This window comes from Echiichthys vipera, assembly GCF_963691815.1.
Source record: "Echiichthys vipera genome assembly, contig: SCAFFOLD_128, whole genome shotgun sequence".
Classification (NCBI taxonomy): domain Eukaryota; kingdom Metazoa; phylum Chordata; class Actinopteri; order Perciformes; family Trachinidae; genus Echiichthys; species Echiichthys vipera.
Window position 1 is genome coordinate 17,501 of NW_028154831.1, and position 14,192 is coordinate 31,692.

The 14,192-nt window shown below is 39.1% G+C and overlaps 1 protein-coding gene across 1 annotated transcript in view; it reads left to right on the top strand.

Annotated features, from left to right (window-relative positions):
• LOC310966327 (filamin-C-like) overlaps positions 1-7,632 on the top strand; it is a gene marked incomplete at its 3' end in the record, with an annotated part of 16,555 nt that extends 8,923 nt beyond the window's left edge. Inside the window, exons 3-4 of the mRNA XM_083940907.1 lie at positions 6,545-6,793; positions 7,535-7,632. Of these exons, the coding sequence (XP_083797033.1) occupies positions 6,545-6,793; positions 7,535-7,632 (347 nt within the window). The remainder of the gene's footprint in view (positions 1-6,544; positions 6,794-7,534) is intronic.
• Between the last annotated feature and the right edge of the window lie 6,560 nt (positions 7,633-14,192).

The following is a 14,192-nucleotide window of genomic DNA, read 5'->3' on the forward strand; positions in this document are numbered from 1 at the left end:
TCTCTGCCTCCTTCACTTCCTCTCTGCAGAACCATAAAGACTCTCTTTCTTAATGTCACGTTACACAGTTTCTCCGACACCCTCAGGCCGGCACTCAGCACAGAGGAGAGTCTATTGTTGGTCTGCAGCCGGGCGCCCACAGCGTGTTTGTTTGGTAACCATTGGCGACAGGCGAGTGTTGCCGCTCGCTGTAACTGTCGGTGTGAGTGGGACGAGCATTAACGAACAGACATGTTGTTGTTACCACCAACCACAGTGTTGCAAAGTATGGCGTCTCCGCTGGGACAAAAAGGCCGTTTTTATATCTCAGTCTGCTTTTTTCTGCGTCTCACTGAAGTTGATATGGAGTTACAGAAAACAGACAGGCATATGCATTCATACATATACATATATATTTATATATATATTTATATATATATGTATATATATATAAATATATACACATATATATAAACATACTGTACATATATATACACTGCAGACTGCAGAACGATAGACCAGGTTTCATTGTCTTTTCTTGATGAAGCCGTATACACACACATATATATATATATATATATATATATATATGTGTGTGTATATGTATGTATATATAAATATTCATACATATACACACACATATATATATATGTGTGTGTATATGTATGTATATATAAATATTCATACATATACACACACATATATATATATGTGTGTGTATATGTATGTATATATAAATATACACTGCAGACTGCAGAAAGATAGACCAGGTTTCATTGTCTTTTCTTGATGAAGCCGTATACATATACATATATATATATATATATGTATTCATATCCAGATTTGCAGTTGAGTAAAATAGTTTTCCTGCAGTTTGAGAGAATGAAAGTTGGAGATGTTGAGGTGCAGTGAGAGAGGAGAGATCCTCTAAAGGAGCGATGAAGGGACAGAAAGGGATGCTGAGGTGGAGTTTTCTCATTTCTCATGAGTGTCCAGAGTGTGTGGATGTGGTGGTCTGTCATGGAGGGGCAGTGAGTGCACATGTTGCTCTCCATGTGGTGGTGATGTGTGACGTGTGTTTGACTTCTGTACTGAAGGAGTCTCAGACCTGAGGGACACGGGGAACGTTGCGTCTGTTTATGTGCACTTATAGAGAAAGTGTTGTCATGGTGACAAAGTCATTCATCAATTTGTGATGAGTCATTTTATGTGTTGTAGTGAACGTAGTTTTGATAGTGGGGGGGGGGGGGGGTCGAGGTTGTGGCAGTTGCTAAAGTCAATTGTTTTTGTTATGGCCTTTCAACTGTAGGTTCTGGTACTGACAGCGGTCGGGTAGGTTGTGTGTTGTTGTTATGGCCTTTCAACTGTAGGTTCTGGTACTGACAGAGGTCGGGTAGGTTGTGTGTTTTTGTTATGGCCTTTCAACTGTAGGTTCTGGTACTGACAGTGGTCGGGTAGGTTGTGTGTTGTTGTCATGGCCTTTCAACTGTAGGTTCTGGTACTGACAGCGGTCGGGTAGGTTGTGTGTTGTTGTTATGGCCTTTCAACTGTAGGTTCTGGTACTGACAGCGGTCGGGTAGGTTGTGTGTTTTTGTTATGGCCTTTCAACTGTAGGTTCTGGTACTGACAGAGGTCGGGTAGGTTGTGTGTTGTTGTTATGGCCTTTCAACTGTAGGTTCTGGTACTGACAGAGGTCAGGTAGGTTGTGTGTTGTTGTTATGGCCTTTCAACTGTAGGTTCTGGTACTGACAGAGGTCGGGTAGGTTGTGTGTTGTTGTTATGGCCTTTCAACTGTAGGTTCTGGTACTGACAGAGGTCGGGTAGGTTGTGTGTTGTTGTTATGGCCTTTCAACTGTAGGTTCTGGTACTGACAGAGGTCGGGTAGGTTGTGTGTTGTTGTTATGGCCTTTCAACTGTAGGTTCTGGTACGGACAGCGGTCGGGTAGGTTGTGTGTTGTTGTTATGGCCTTTCAACTGTAGGTTCTGGTACTGACAGAGGTCGGGTAGGTTGTGTGTTGTTGTTATGGCCTTTCAACTGTAGGTTCTGGTAGTGACAGAGGTCGGGTAGGTTGTGTGTTGTTGTTATGGCCTTTCAACTGTAGGTTCTGGTAGTGACAGAGGTCGGGTAGGTTGTGTGTTGTTGTTATGGCCTTTCAACTGTAGGTTCTGGTACTGACAGAGGTCGGGTAGGTTGTGTGTTGTTGTTATGGCCTTTCAACTGTAGGTTCTGGTACTGACAGAGGTCGGGTAGGTTGTGTGTTGTTGTTATGGCCTTTCAACTGTAGGTTCTGGTACTGACAGAGGTCGGGTAGGTTGTGTGTTGTTGTTATGGCCTTTCAACTGTAGGTTCTGGTACTGACAGAGGTCAGGTAGGTTGTGTGTTGTTGTTATGGCCTTTCAACTGTAGGTTCTGGTACTGACAGTGGTCGGGTAGGTTGTGTGTTTGCCTGAGAAGGCCGACGGTCATGAGAGAGCTGCCAGAACTAAGGTGCTGCGGGCCGGTCACTCCTCTCTGTTTCCATGCGGGGACATTAATGTGCTGGTGATTCATTTTAAACACGGGCTCGTGTCTGATGGGAGTGAGGGCAGAGGGAGATAGTTGAGTGTTGACGATGTCATTATCTTTCCAACAGGGAGTGAGGGGGCTGTTTACTCTACCCCCCCCCCCCCCCCCCCCCCCCCCCCCAAAGGTCTTTGCTGCATCTAGAGTTGCAATGATGCTGGGTGGCGTTTCCTTTCTGTATCCGGGCTTTGTTTAAATAAATCATGTTCAATAATCTTTGCATGTTCCCTTTCAACATTTATCAGTTGATAATATTTTGTTGATCTCATTCTGTAAAACAACTAAAGCTGTGAGATCAGTGGAGTGTAAGTCCAGAGCTTTCCTCTCAGATGGAGTAGAGTTCAGGGACAAAGTGACGTTAGAACAAACGTGACTTCAGCTCAGTGTCTGTTTCATAAAGGTTTGATAAAAACATCGACTGTTCGCCTGAAGAACTCAAACCTTCAGTGAATAATCTGTTGAAGGTGCGACTGATCTGAGCTGAAGCTCCTGTTTCCTGGGGAAAGATTACAGCGTCGCTCCGAACACATTTCCTCTCTGAGCACCGGGTCGGACTAATCTCTGGACACTCGGCTTCCTGACGGAGTTCAATAACAGACGTTTGAGCTCAAAGAAGGAAAATATGACCGAGTCCATGAGACGACAGGAAACACAGCCTGAAAAGAGTCGAGGGGTCAGTTTCATCCAAAAGGATTAAAGGAGTTCAAAAGTCACAAGTTCAAAGCGTCCGTCGAGGTTTAAGAACTTTACACTTTTCTGTTTTTCTTTGTCTCATTAATGGAAAACAGACGGTTTTGAACCGGTGAACTGTCGGACTCCCCAAACTCCATTTATGCTTTTCACAAAGCGATGGAGCTCAAAGTGATTTACAGTGAAACATGGAGCAAGTTCAAACACCTGCAGTTAGACGGACGACGATCAACGATTAACCAGAACCCGAACCCGAACCCGATAAACGTGAGAGCAGAGAGTAAGAAAAACATCAACTTCTTTCAGCGGGGGGTCCGGTCCATCCTGTTTGTTCTGGTCCAAATGTCTCCATGTTTTCTCTCATCACAGTTTCTGTTCTGGTCCAAATGTCTCCATGTTTTCTCTCATCACAGTTTCTGTTCTGGTCCAAATGTTTCCATGTTTTCTCTCATCACAGTTTCTGTTCTGGTCCAAATGTTTCCATGTTTTCTCTCATCACAGTTTCTGTTCTGGTCCAAATGTTTCCATGTTTTCTCTCCATCACAGTTTCTGTTCTGGTCCAAATGTTTCCATGTTTTCTCTCATCACAGTTTCTGTTCTGGTCCAAATGTTTCCATGTTTTCTCTCATCACAGTTTCTGTTCTGGTCCAAATGTTTCCATGTTTTCTCTCATCACAGTTTCTGTTCTGGTCCAAATGTTTCCATGTTTTCTCTCATCACAGTTTCTGTTCTGGTCCAAATGTTTCCATGTTTTCTCTCATCACAGTTTCTGTTCTGGTCCAAATGTCTCCATGTTTTCTCTCATCACAGTTTCTGTTCTGGTCCAAATGTTTCCATGTTTTCTCTCATCACAGTTTCTGTTCTGGTCCAAATGTTTCCATGTTTTCTCTCATCACAGTTTCTGTTCTGGTCCAAATGTTTCCATGTTTTCTCTCCATCACAGTTTCTGTTCTGGTCCAAATGTTTCCATGTTTTCTCTCATCACTCTTTCTGTTCTGGTCCAAATGTTTCCATGTTTTCTCTCATCACAGTTTCTGTTCTGGTCCAAATGTCTCCATGTTTTCTCTCATCACAGTTTCTGTTCTGGTCCAAATGTTTCCATGTTTTCTCACCATCACAGTTTCTGTTCTGGTCCAAATGTTTCCATGTTTTCTCTCATCACAGTTTCTGTTCTGGTCCAAATGTTTCCATGTTTTCTCTCATCACAGTTTCTGTTCTGGTCCAAATGTTTCCATGTTTTCTCTCATCACAGTTTCTGTTCTGGTCCAAATGTTTCCATGTTTTCTCTCATCACAGTTTCTGTTCTGGTCCAAATGTTTCCATGTTTTCTCTCATCACAGTTTCTGTTCTGGTCCAAATGTCTCCATGTTTTCTCTCCATCACAGTTTCTGTTCTGGTCCAAATGTTTCCATGTTTTCTCTCATCACAGTTTCTGTTCTGGTCCAAATGTTTCCATGTTTTCTCTCCATCACAGTTTCTGTTCTGGTCCAAATGTTTCCATGTTTTCTCTCCATCACAGTTTCTGTTCTGGTCCAAATGTCTCCATGTTTTCAAACATCACAGTTTCTGTTCTGGTCCAAATGTTTCCATGTTTTCTCTCATCACAGTTTCTGTTCTGGTCCAAATGTTTCCATGTTTTCTCTCATCACAGTTTCTGTTCTGGTCCAAATGTTTCCATGTTTTCAAACATCACAGTTTCTGTTCTGGTCCAAATGTTTCCATGTTTTCTCTCATCACAGTTTCTGTTCTGGTCCAAATGTTTCCATGTTTTCTCTCATCACAGTTTCTGTTCTGGTCCAAATGTTTCCATGTTTTCTCTCATCACAGTTTCTGTTCTGGTCCAAATGTTTCCATGTTTTCTCTCATCACAGTTTTCTGTTCTGTTGGGTTGCTTGGTTGCTTGGTTGTTTGGTTGTTGGGTTGTTGGGTTGTTGGGTTGTTGGGTTGTTGGGTTGTTTGGTTGTTGGGTTGCTTGGTTGTTTGGTTGCTTGGTTGTTTGGTTATTTGGTTGTTGGGTTGTTGGGTTGTTAGGTTGTTTGGTTGTTGGGTTGTTTGGTTGTTTGGTTGCTTGGTTGTTTGGTTATTTGGTTGTTGGGTTGTTGGGTTGTTTGGTTGTTTGGTTGCTTGGTTGTTTGGTTATTTGGTTGTTGGGTTGTTGGGTTGTTTGGTTGTTGGGTTGTTTGGTTGTTTGGTTGCTTGGTTGTTTGGTTGTTTGGTTGTTGGGTTGTCTGGTTGTTTGGTTGTTGGGTTGTTTGGTTGTTTGGTTGTTAGGGTTGTTGGGTTATCTGGTTGTTTGGTTGTTGGGTTGCTTGGTTGCTTGGTTGTTTGGTTGCTTGGTTGTCTGGTTGTTTGGTTGTTGGGTTGTTTGGTTGTTTGGTTGTTAGGGTTGTTTGGTTGTTTGGTTCGTACCGGACGGGGAAGGAGCTTCCACAGACCCTCAAACTAACGGACTATCTGACGACATGCTCCAGGGTTCAACTGAGTCAGTCAAGGAAATGCTGTGTGTGTGTGTGTGTGTGTGTGTGTGTGTGTGTGTGTGTGTGTGTGTGTGTGTGTGTGTGTGTGTGTGTGTGTGTGTGTGTGTGTGTGTGTGTGTGTGTGTGTGTGTGTGTGTGTGTGTGTGTGTGTGTGTTTCCTATTTAAACTGACCTCATTCCTCAGAGCGGGGGCTCGGTGACATCATCCTGCAGCAGGTCGTCTCCTCAGAAACTTTCACATTAAAAGCAGCTCAAAGATAAACAACGTGAAGCTGTGAACTCTTATTTTGGCGGGCAGACGTAAAGCTCCTAAACAGGAAACTGACACCAGCTGATCCTGAACAAGGACGTACGAACACGTTCGATCTGAAACACGAGTCGTTTCTAAGAACTCGTGTTTTCTCAAACTTTGTCTTTATGTTTGTTTATGTTTGTTATCGATGCGTTGTGGTTACCGTGGTGTTTGTTGATAAACACCACGACAAACGCCACGTGGTTACCGTGGTGATTACCGATAAACACCATGACAAACGCCACGTGGTTACCGTGGTGATTGTGGTGATTACCGTGTTTATTGTCGTGGTGTTTGTTGATAAACACCACAATAAACGCCACGTGGTTATCATGTTTGTCGTGGTGATTATCGATAAACACCACGTGGTTACCGTGGTGTTTATCGTGGTGATTATCGATAAACGCCACATGGTTACCGTGGTGATTATCGATAAACGCCACGTGGTTACCGTGGTGATTATCGATAAACACCACGTGGTTACCGTGGCGTTGTGCATGAAAAATAAACGTATAATTAAAGTTTGACGTCTTCCATCGTCAGACTCTAAAGCCATCGTGGACGGGAACCTGAAGCTGATCCTGGGTCTGATCTGGACCCTGATCCTGCACTACTCCATCTCCATGCCCATGTGGGAGGACGAGGACGACGAGGACGCCAAGAAGCTGACCCCCAAACAGCGTCTGCTGGGCTGGATCCAGAACAAGGTGCCGCAGCTGCCCATCACCAACTTCCACCGGGACTGGAGGGACGGCAAGGCCCTGGGCGCCCTGGTGGACAACTGTGCCCCAGGTACCCCCCCCCCCGTCTGACATCACTTTATATTATATCATATTAACACTATAGATGATTATATAATATTAACACTATAGATGATTATATAATATAAATATATAAATATATATTTGGCTTCAGATTAAAGGAAACCTGGAGTTCCTGTTGTTCTGCTTCTGTAATTATGATCAAACATCTGAACGCGTTCTTTATTCTCTATTTTACAAACATTTACAAACATTAACTCTCGTTTTATCGAATACTGAAAATAATCTTTGGTGAAACGAGACTTTAGAAAATACTTGAAATGATTTAATTATTATTATAAGAAGCAGATTTTGATGAAAGTTTGAAAGGTTCACAGAGTTCTGCTCCAGGTTAACGTTAGCCTGGGTTAGGGTTAGGATAACCCAGGCTAACGTTAGCCTGAGTTAGGGTTAGGATAACCCAGGCTAACATTAGACTAAGTTAGGGTTAGGCTAACCCAGGCTAACGTTAGCCTGAGTTAGGGTTAGGATAACCCAGGTTAACGTTAGCCTGGGTTAGGGTTAGGATAACCCAGGCTAACGTTAGCCTGAGTTAGGGTTAGGATAACCCAGGCTAACATTAGACTAAGTTAGGGTTAGGCTAACCCAGGCTAACGTTAGCCTGAGTTAGGGTTAGGCTAACCCAGGCTAACGTTAACCTGAGTTAGGGCTAGGCTAACTCTAACCCAGGTTAAATAAAAGGTAAACTGAGACGATGGCGTGTCATCTTCAGGTCTCTGTCCCGACTGGGAAACCTGGGATCCACGTCAGCCGGTGGAGAACGCCAGAGAGGCGATGCAGCAGGCGGACGACTGGCTGGGCGTCCCTCAGGTAACGTCCTCAGAGTTCCTTATATTATAGTTTCTGTGTCCTCAGAGTTCCTTATATTATAGTTTCTGTGTCCTCAGAGTTCCTTATATTATAGTTTCTGTCCTCAGAGTTCCTTATATTATAGTTTCTGTGTCCTCAGAGTTCCTTATATTATAGTTTCTGTCCTCAGAGTTCCTTATATTATAGTTTCTGTGTCCTCAGAGTTCCTTATATTATAGTTTCTGTGTCCTCAGAGTTCCTTATATTATAGTTTCTGTCCTCAGAGTTCCTTATATTATAGTTTCTGTGTCCTCAGAGTTCCTTATATTATAGTTTCTGTGTCCTCAGAGTTCCTTATATTATAGTTTCTGTGTCCTCAGAGTTCCTTATATTATAGTTTCTGTGTCCTCAGAGTTCCTTATATTATAGTTTCTGTGTCCTCAGAGTTCCTTATATTATAGTTTCTGTGTCCTCAGAGTTCCTTATATTATAGTTTCTGTCCTCAGAGTTCCTTATATTATAGTTTCTGTCCTCAGAGTTCCTTATATTATAGTTTCTGTGTCCTCAGAGTTCCTTATATTATAGTTTCTGTGTCCTCAGAGTTCCTTATATTATAGTTTCTGTGTCCTCAGAGTTCCTTATATTATAGTTTCTGTGTCCTCAGAGTTCCTTATATTATAGTTTCTGTCCTCAGAGTTCCTTATATTATAGTTTCTGTGTCCTCAGAGTTCCTTATATTATAGTTTCTGTGTCCTCAGAGTTCCTTATATTATAGTTTCTGTCCTCAGAGTTCCTTATATTATAGTTTCTGTGTCCTCAGAGTTCCTTATATTATAGTTTCTGTGTCCTCAGAGTTCCTTATATTATAGTTTCTGTCCTCAGAGTTCCTTATATTATAGTTTCTGTGTCCTCAGAGTTCCTTATATTATAGTTTCTGTGTCCTCAGAGTTCCTTATATTATAGTTTCTGTCCTCAGAGTTCCTTATATTATAGTTTCTGTGTCCTCAGAGTTCCTTATATTATAGTTTCTGTGTCCTCAGAGTTCCTTATATTATAGTTTCTGTCCTCAGAGTTCCTTATATTATAGTTTCTGTGTCCTCAGAGTTCCTTATATTATAGTTTCTGTGTCCTCAGAGTTCCTTATATTATAGTTTCTGTCCTCAGAGTTCCTTATATTATAGTTTCTGTGTCCTCAGAGTTCCTTATATTATAGTTTCTGTCCTCAGAGTTCCTTATATTATAGTTTCTGTCCTCAGAGTTCCTTATATTATAGTTTCTGTGTCCTCAGAGTTCCTTATATTATAGTTTCTGTGTCCTCAGAGTTCCTTATATTATAGTTTCTGTGTCCTCAGAGTTCCTTATATTATAGTTTCTGTGTCCTCAGAGTTCCTTATATTATAGTTTCTGTCCTCAGAGTTCCTTATATTATAGTTTCTGTGTCCTCAGAGTTCCTTATATTATAGTTTCTGTCCTCAGAGTTCCTTATATTATAGTTTCTGTGTCCTCAGAGTTCCTTATATTATAGTTTCTGTCCTCAGAGTTCCTTATATTATAGTTTCTGTCCTCAGAGTTCCTTATATTATAGTTTCTGTGTCCTCAGAGTTCCTTATATTATAGTTTCTGTCCTCAGAGTTCCTTATATTATAGTTTCTGTCCTCAGAGTTCCTTATATTATAGTTTCTGTCCTCAGAGTTCCTTATATTATAGTTTCTGTGTCCTCAGAGTTCCTTATATTATAGTTTCTGTCCTCAGAGTTCCTTATATTATAGTTTCTGTGTCCTCAGAGTTCCTTATATTATAGTTTCTGTGTCCTCAGAGTTCCTTATATTATAGTTTCTGTGTCCTCAGAGTTCCTTATATTATAGTTTCTGTGTCCTCAGAGTTCCTTATATTATAGTTTCTGTGTCCTCAGAGTTCCTTATATTATAGTTTCTGTCCTCAGAGTTCCTTATATTATAGTTTCTGTCCTCAGAGTTCCTTATATTATAGTTTCTGTGTCCTCAGAGTTCCTTATATTATAGTTTCTGTGTCCTCAGAGTTCCTTATATTATAGTTTCTGTCCTCAGAGTTCCTTATATTATAGTTTCTGTGTCCTCAGAGTTCCTTATATTATAGTTTCTGTCCTCAGAGTTCCTTATATTATAGTTTCTGTGTCCTCAGAGTTCCTTATATTATAGTTTCTGTCCTCAGAGTTCCTTATATTATAGTTTCTGTGTCCTCAGAGTTCCTTATATTATAGTTTCTGTCCTCAGAGTTCCTTATATTATAGTTTCTGTGTCCTCAGAGTTCCTTATATTATAGTTTCTGTGTCCTCAGAGTTCCTTATATTATAGTTTCTATCCTCAGAGTTCCTTATATTATAGTTTCTGTCCTCAGAGTTCCTTATATTATAGTTTCTGTGTCCTCAGAGTTCCTTATATTATAGTTTCTGTGTCCTCAGAGTTCCTTATATTATAGTTTCTGTGTCCTCAGAGTTCCTTATATTATAGTTTCTGTCCTCAGAGTTCCTTATATTATAGTTTCTGTCCTCAGAGTTCCTTATATTATAGTTTCTGTCCTCAGAGTTCCTTATATTATAGTTTCTGTCCTCAGAGTTCCTTATATTATAGTTTCTGTGTCCTCAGAGTTCCTTATATTATAGTTTCTGTCCTCAGAGTTCCTTATATTATAGTTTCTGTGTCCTCAGAGTTCCTTATATTATAGTTTCTGTCCTCAGAGTTCCTTATATTATAGTTTCTGTGTCCTCAGAGTTCCTTATATTATAGTTTCTGTGTCCTCAGAGTTCCTTATATTATAGTTTCTATCCTCAGAGTTCCTTATATTATAGTTTCTGTCCTCAGAGTTCCTTATATTATAGTTTCTGTGTCCTCAGAGTTCCTTATATTATAGTTTCTGTGTCCTCAGAGTTCCTTATATTATAGTTTCTGTGTCCTCAGAGTTCCTTATATTATAGTTTCTGTCCTCAGAGTTCCTTATATTATAGTTTCTGTCCTCAGAGTTCCTTATATTATAGTTTCTGTGTCCTCAGAGTTCCTTATATTATAGTTTCTGTCCTCAGAGTTCCTTATATTATAGTTTCTGTCCTCAGAGTTCCTTATATTATAGTTTCTGTGTCCTCAGAGTTCCTTATATTATAGTTTCTGTCCTCAGAGTTCCTTATATTATAGTTTCTGTGTCCTCAGAGTTCCTTATATTATAGTTTCTGTGTCCTCAGAGTTCCTTATATTATAGTTTCTGTGTCCTCAGAGTTCCTTATATTATAGTTTCTGTGTCCTCAGAGTTCCTTATATTATAGTTTCTGTGTCCTCAGAGTTCCTTATATTATAGTTTCTGTGTCCTCAGAGTTCCTTATATTATAGTTTCTGTGTCCTCAGAGTTCCTTATATTATAGTTTCTGTGTCCTCAGAGTTCCTTATATTATAGTTTCTGTGTCCTCAGAGTTCCTTATATTATAGTTTCTGTGTCCTCAGAGTTCCTTATATTATAGTTTCTGTGTCCTCAGAGTTCCTTATATTATAGTTTCTGTGTCCTCAGAGTTCCTTATATTATAGTTTCTGTGTCCTCAGAGTTCCTTATATTATAGTTTCTGTCCTCAGAGTTCCTTATATTATAGTTTCTGTCCTCAGAGTTCCTTATATTATAGTTTCTGTGTCCTCAGAGTTCCTTATATTATAGTTTCTGTCCTCAGAGTTCCTTATATTATAGTTTCTGTGTCCTCAGAGTTCCTTATATTATAGTTTCTATCCTCAGAGTTCCTTATATTATAGTTTCTGTCCTCAGAGTTCCTTATATTATAGTTTCTGTGTCCTCAGAGTTCCTTATATTATAGTTTCTGTCCTCAGAGTTCCTTATATTATAGTTTCTGTGTCCTCAGAGTTCCTTATATTATAGTTTCTGTGTCCTCAGAGTTCCTTATATTATAGTTTCTGTGTCCTCAGAGTTCCTTATATTATAGTTTCTGTGTCCTCAGAGTTCCTTATATTATAGTTTCTGTCCTCAGAGTTCCTTATATTATAGTTTCTGTGTCCTCAGAGTTCCTTATATTATAGTTTCTGTGTCCTCAGAGTTCCTTATATTATAGTTTCTGTGTCCTCAGAGTTCCTTATATTATAGTTTCTGTGTCCTCAGAGTTCCTTATATTATAGTTTCTGTGTCCTCAGAGTTCCTTATATTATAGTTTCTGTCCTCAGAGTTCCTTATATTATAGTTTCTGTGTCCTCAGAGTTCCTTATATTATAGTTTCTGTCCTCAGAGTTCCTTATATTATAGTTTCTGTGTCCTCAGAGTTCCTTATATTATAGTTTCTGTGTCCTCAGAGTTCCTTATATTATAGTTTCTGTCCTCAGAGTTCCTTATATTATAGTTTCTGTCCTCAGAGTTCCTTATATTATAGTTTCTGTGTCCTCAGAGTTCCTTATATTATAGTTTCTGTCCTCAGAGTTCCTTATATTATAGTTTCTGTGTCCTCAGAGTTCCTTATATTATAGTTTCTGTGTCCTCAGAGTTCCTTATATTATAGTTTCTGTGTCCTCAGAGTTCCTTATATTATAGTTTCTGTGTCCTCAGAGTTCCTTATATTATAGTTTCTGTGTCCTCAGAGTTCCTTATATTATAGTTTCTGTGTCCTCAGAGTTCCTTATATTATAGTTTCTGTCCTCAGAGTTCCTTATATTATAGTTTCTGTGTCCTCAGAGTTCCTTATATTATAGTTTCTGTGTCCTCAGAGTTCCTTATATTATAGTTTCTGTCCTCAGAGTTCCTTATATTATAGTTTCTGTGTCCTCAGAGTTCCTTATATTATAGTTTCTGTCCTCAGAGTTCCTTATATTATAGTTTCTGTCCTCAGAGTTCCTTATATTATAGTTTCTGTCCTCAGAGTTCCTTATATTATAGTTTCTGTGTCCTCAGAGTTCCTTATATTATAGTTTCTGTGTCCTCAGAGTTCCTTATATTATAGTTTCTGTGTCCTCAGAGTTCCTTATATTATAGTTTCTGTCCTCAGAGTTCCTTATATTATAGTTTCTGTATCCTCAGAGTTCCTTATATTATAGTTTCTGTCCTCAGAGTTCCTTATATTATAGTTTCTGTCCTCAGAGTTCCTTATATTATAGTTTCTGTGTCCTCAGAGTTCCTTATATTATAGTTTCTGTGTCCTCAGAGTTCCTTATATTATAGTTTCTGTCCTCAGAGTTCCTTATATTATAGTTTCTGTCCTCAGAGTTCCTTATATTATAGTTTCTGTCCTCAGAGTTCCTTATATTATAGTTTCTGTCCTCAGAGTTCCTTATATTATAGTTTCTGTCCTCAGAGTTCCTTATATTATAGTTTCTGTCCTCAGAGTTCCTTATATTATAGTTTCTGTGTCCTCAGAGTTCCTTATATTATAGTTTCTGTCCTCAGAGTTCCTTATATTATAGTTTCTGTCCTCAGAGTTCCTTATATTATAGTTTCTGTCCTCAGAGTTCCTTATATTATAGTTTCTGTGTCCTCAGAGTTCCTTATATTATAGTTTCTGTGTCCTCAGAGTTCCTTATATTATAGTTTCTGTGTCCTCAGAGTTCCTTATATTATAGTTTCTGTGTCCTCAGAGTTCCTTATATTATAGTTTCTGTCCTCAGAGTTCCTTATATTATAGTTTCTGTGTCCTCAGAGTTCCTTATATTATAGTTTCTGTCCTCAGAGTTCCTTATATTATAGTTTCTGTCCTCAGAGTTCCTTATATTATAGTTTCTGTGTCCTCAGAGTTCCTTATATTATAGTTTCTGTGTCCTCAGAGTTCCTTATATTATAGTTTCTGTCCTCAGAGTTCCTTATATTATAGTTTCTGTCCTCAGAGTTCCTTATATTATAGTTTCTGTGTCCTCAGAGTTCCTTATATTATAGTTTCTGTGTCCTCAGAGTTCCTTATATTATAGTTTCTGTGTCCTCAGAGTTCCTTATATTATAGTTTCTGTGTCCTCAGAGTTCCTTATATTATAGTTTCTGTGTCCTCAGAGTTCCTTATATTATAGTTTCTGTGTCCTCAGAGTTCCTTATATTATAGTTTCTGTTCCTCAGAGTTCCTTATATTATAGTTTCTGTGTCCTCAGAGTTCCTTATATTATAGTTTCTGTCCTCAGAGTTCCTTATATTATAGTTTCTGTGTCCTCAGAGTTCCTTATATTATAGTTTCTGGTCCTCAGAGTTCCTTATATTATAGTTTCTGTGTCCTCAGAGTTCCTTATATTATAGTTTCTGTGTCCTCAGAGTTCCTTATATTATAGTTTCTGTGTCCTCAGAGTTCCTTATATTATAGTTTCTGTGTCCTCAGAGTTCCTTATATTATAGTTTCTGTGTCCTCAGAGTTCCTTATATTATAGTTTCTGTGTCCTCAGAGTTCCTTATATTATAGTTTCTGTGTCCTCAGAGTTCCTTATATTATAGTTTCTGTGTCCTCAGAGTTCCTTATATTATAGTTTCTGTGTCCTCAGAGTTCCTTATATTATAGTTTCTGTGTCCTCAGAGTTCCTTATATTATAGTTTCTGTGTCCTCAGAGTTCCTTATATTATAGTTTCTGTGTCCTCAGAGTTCCTTATATTAT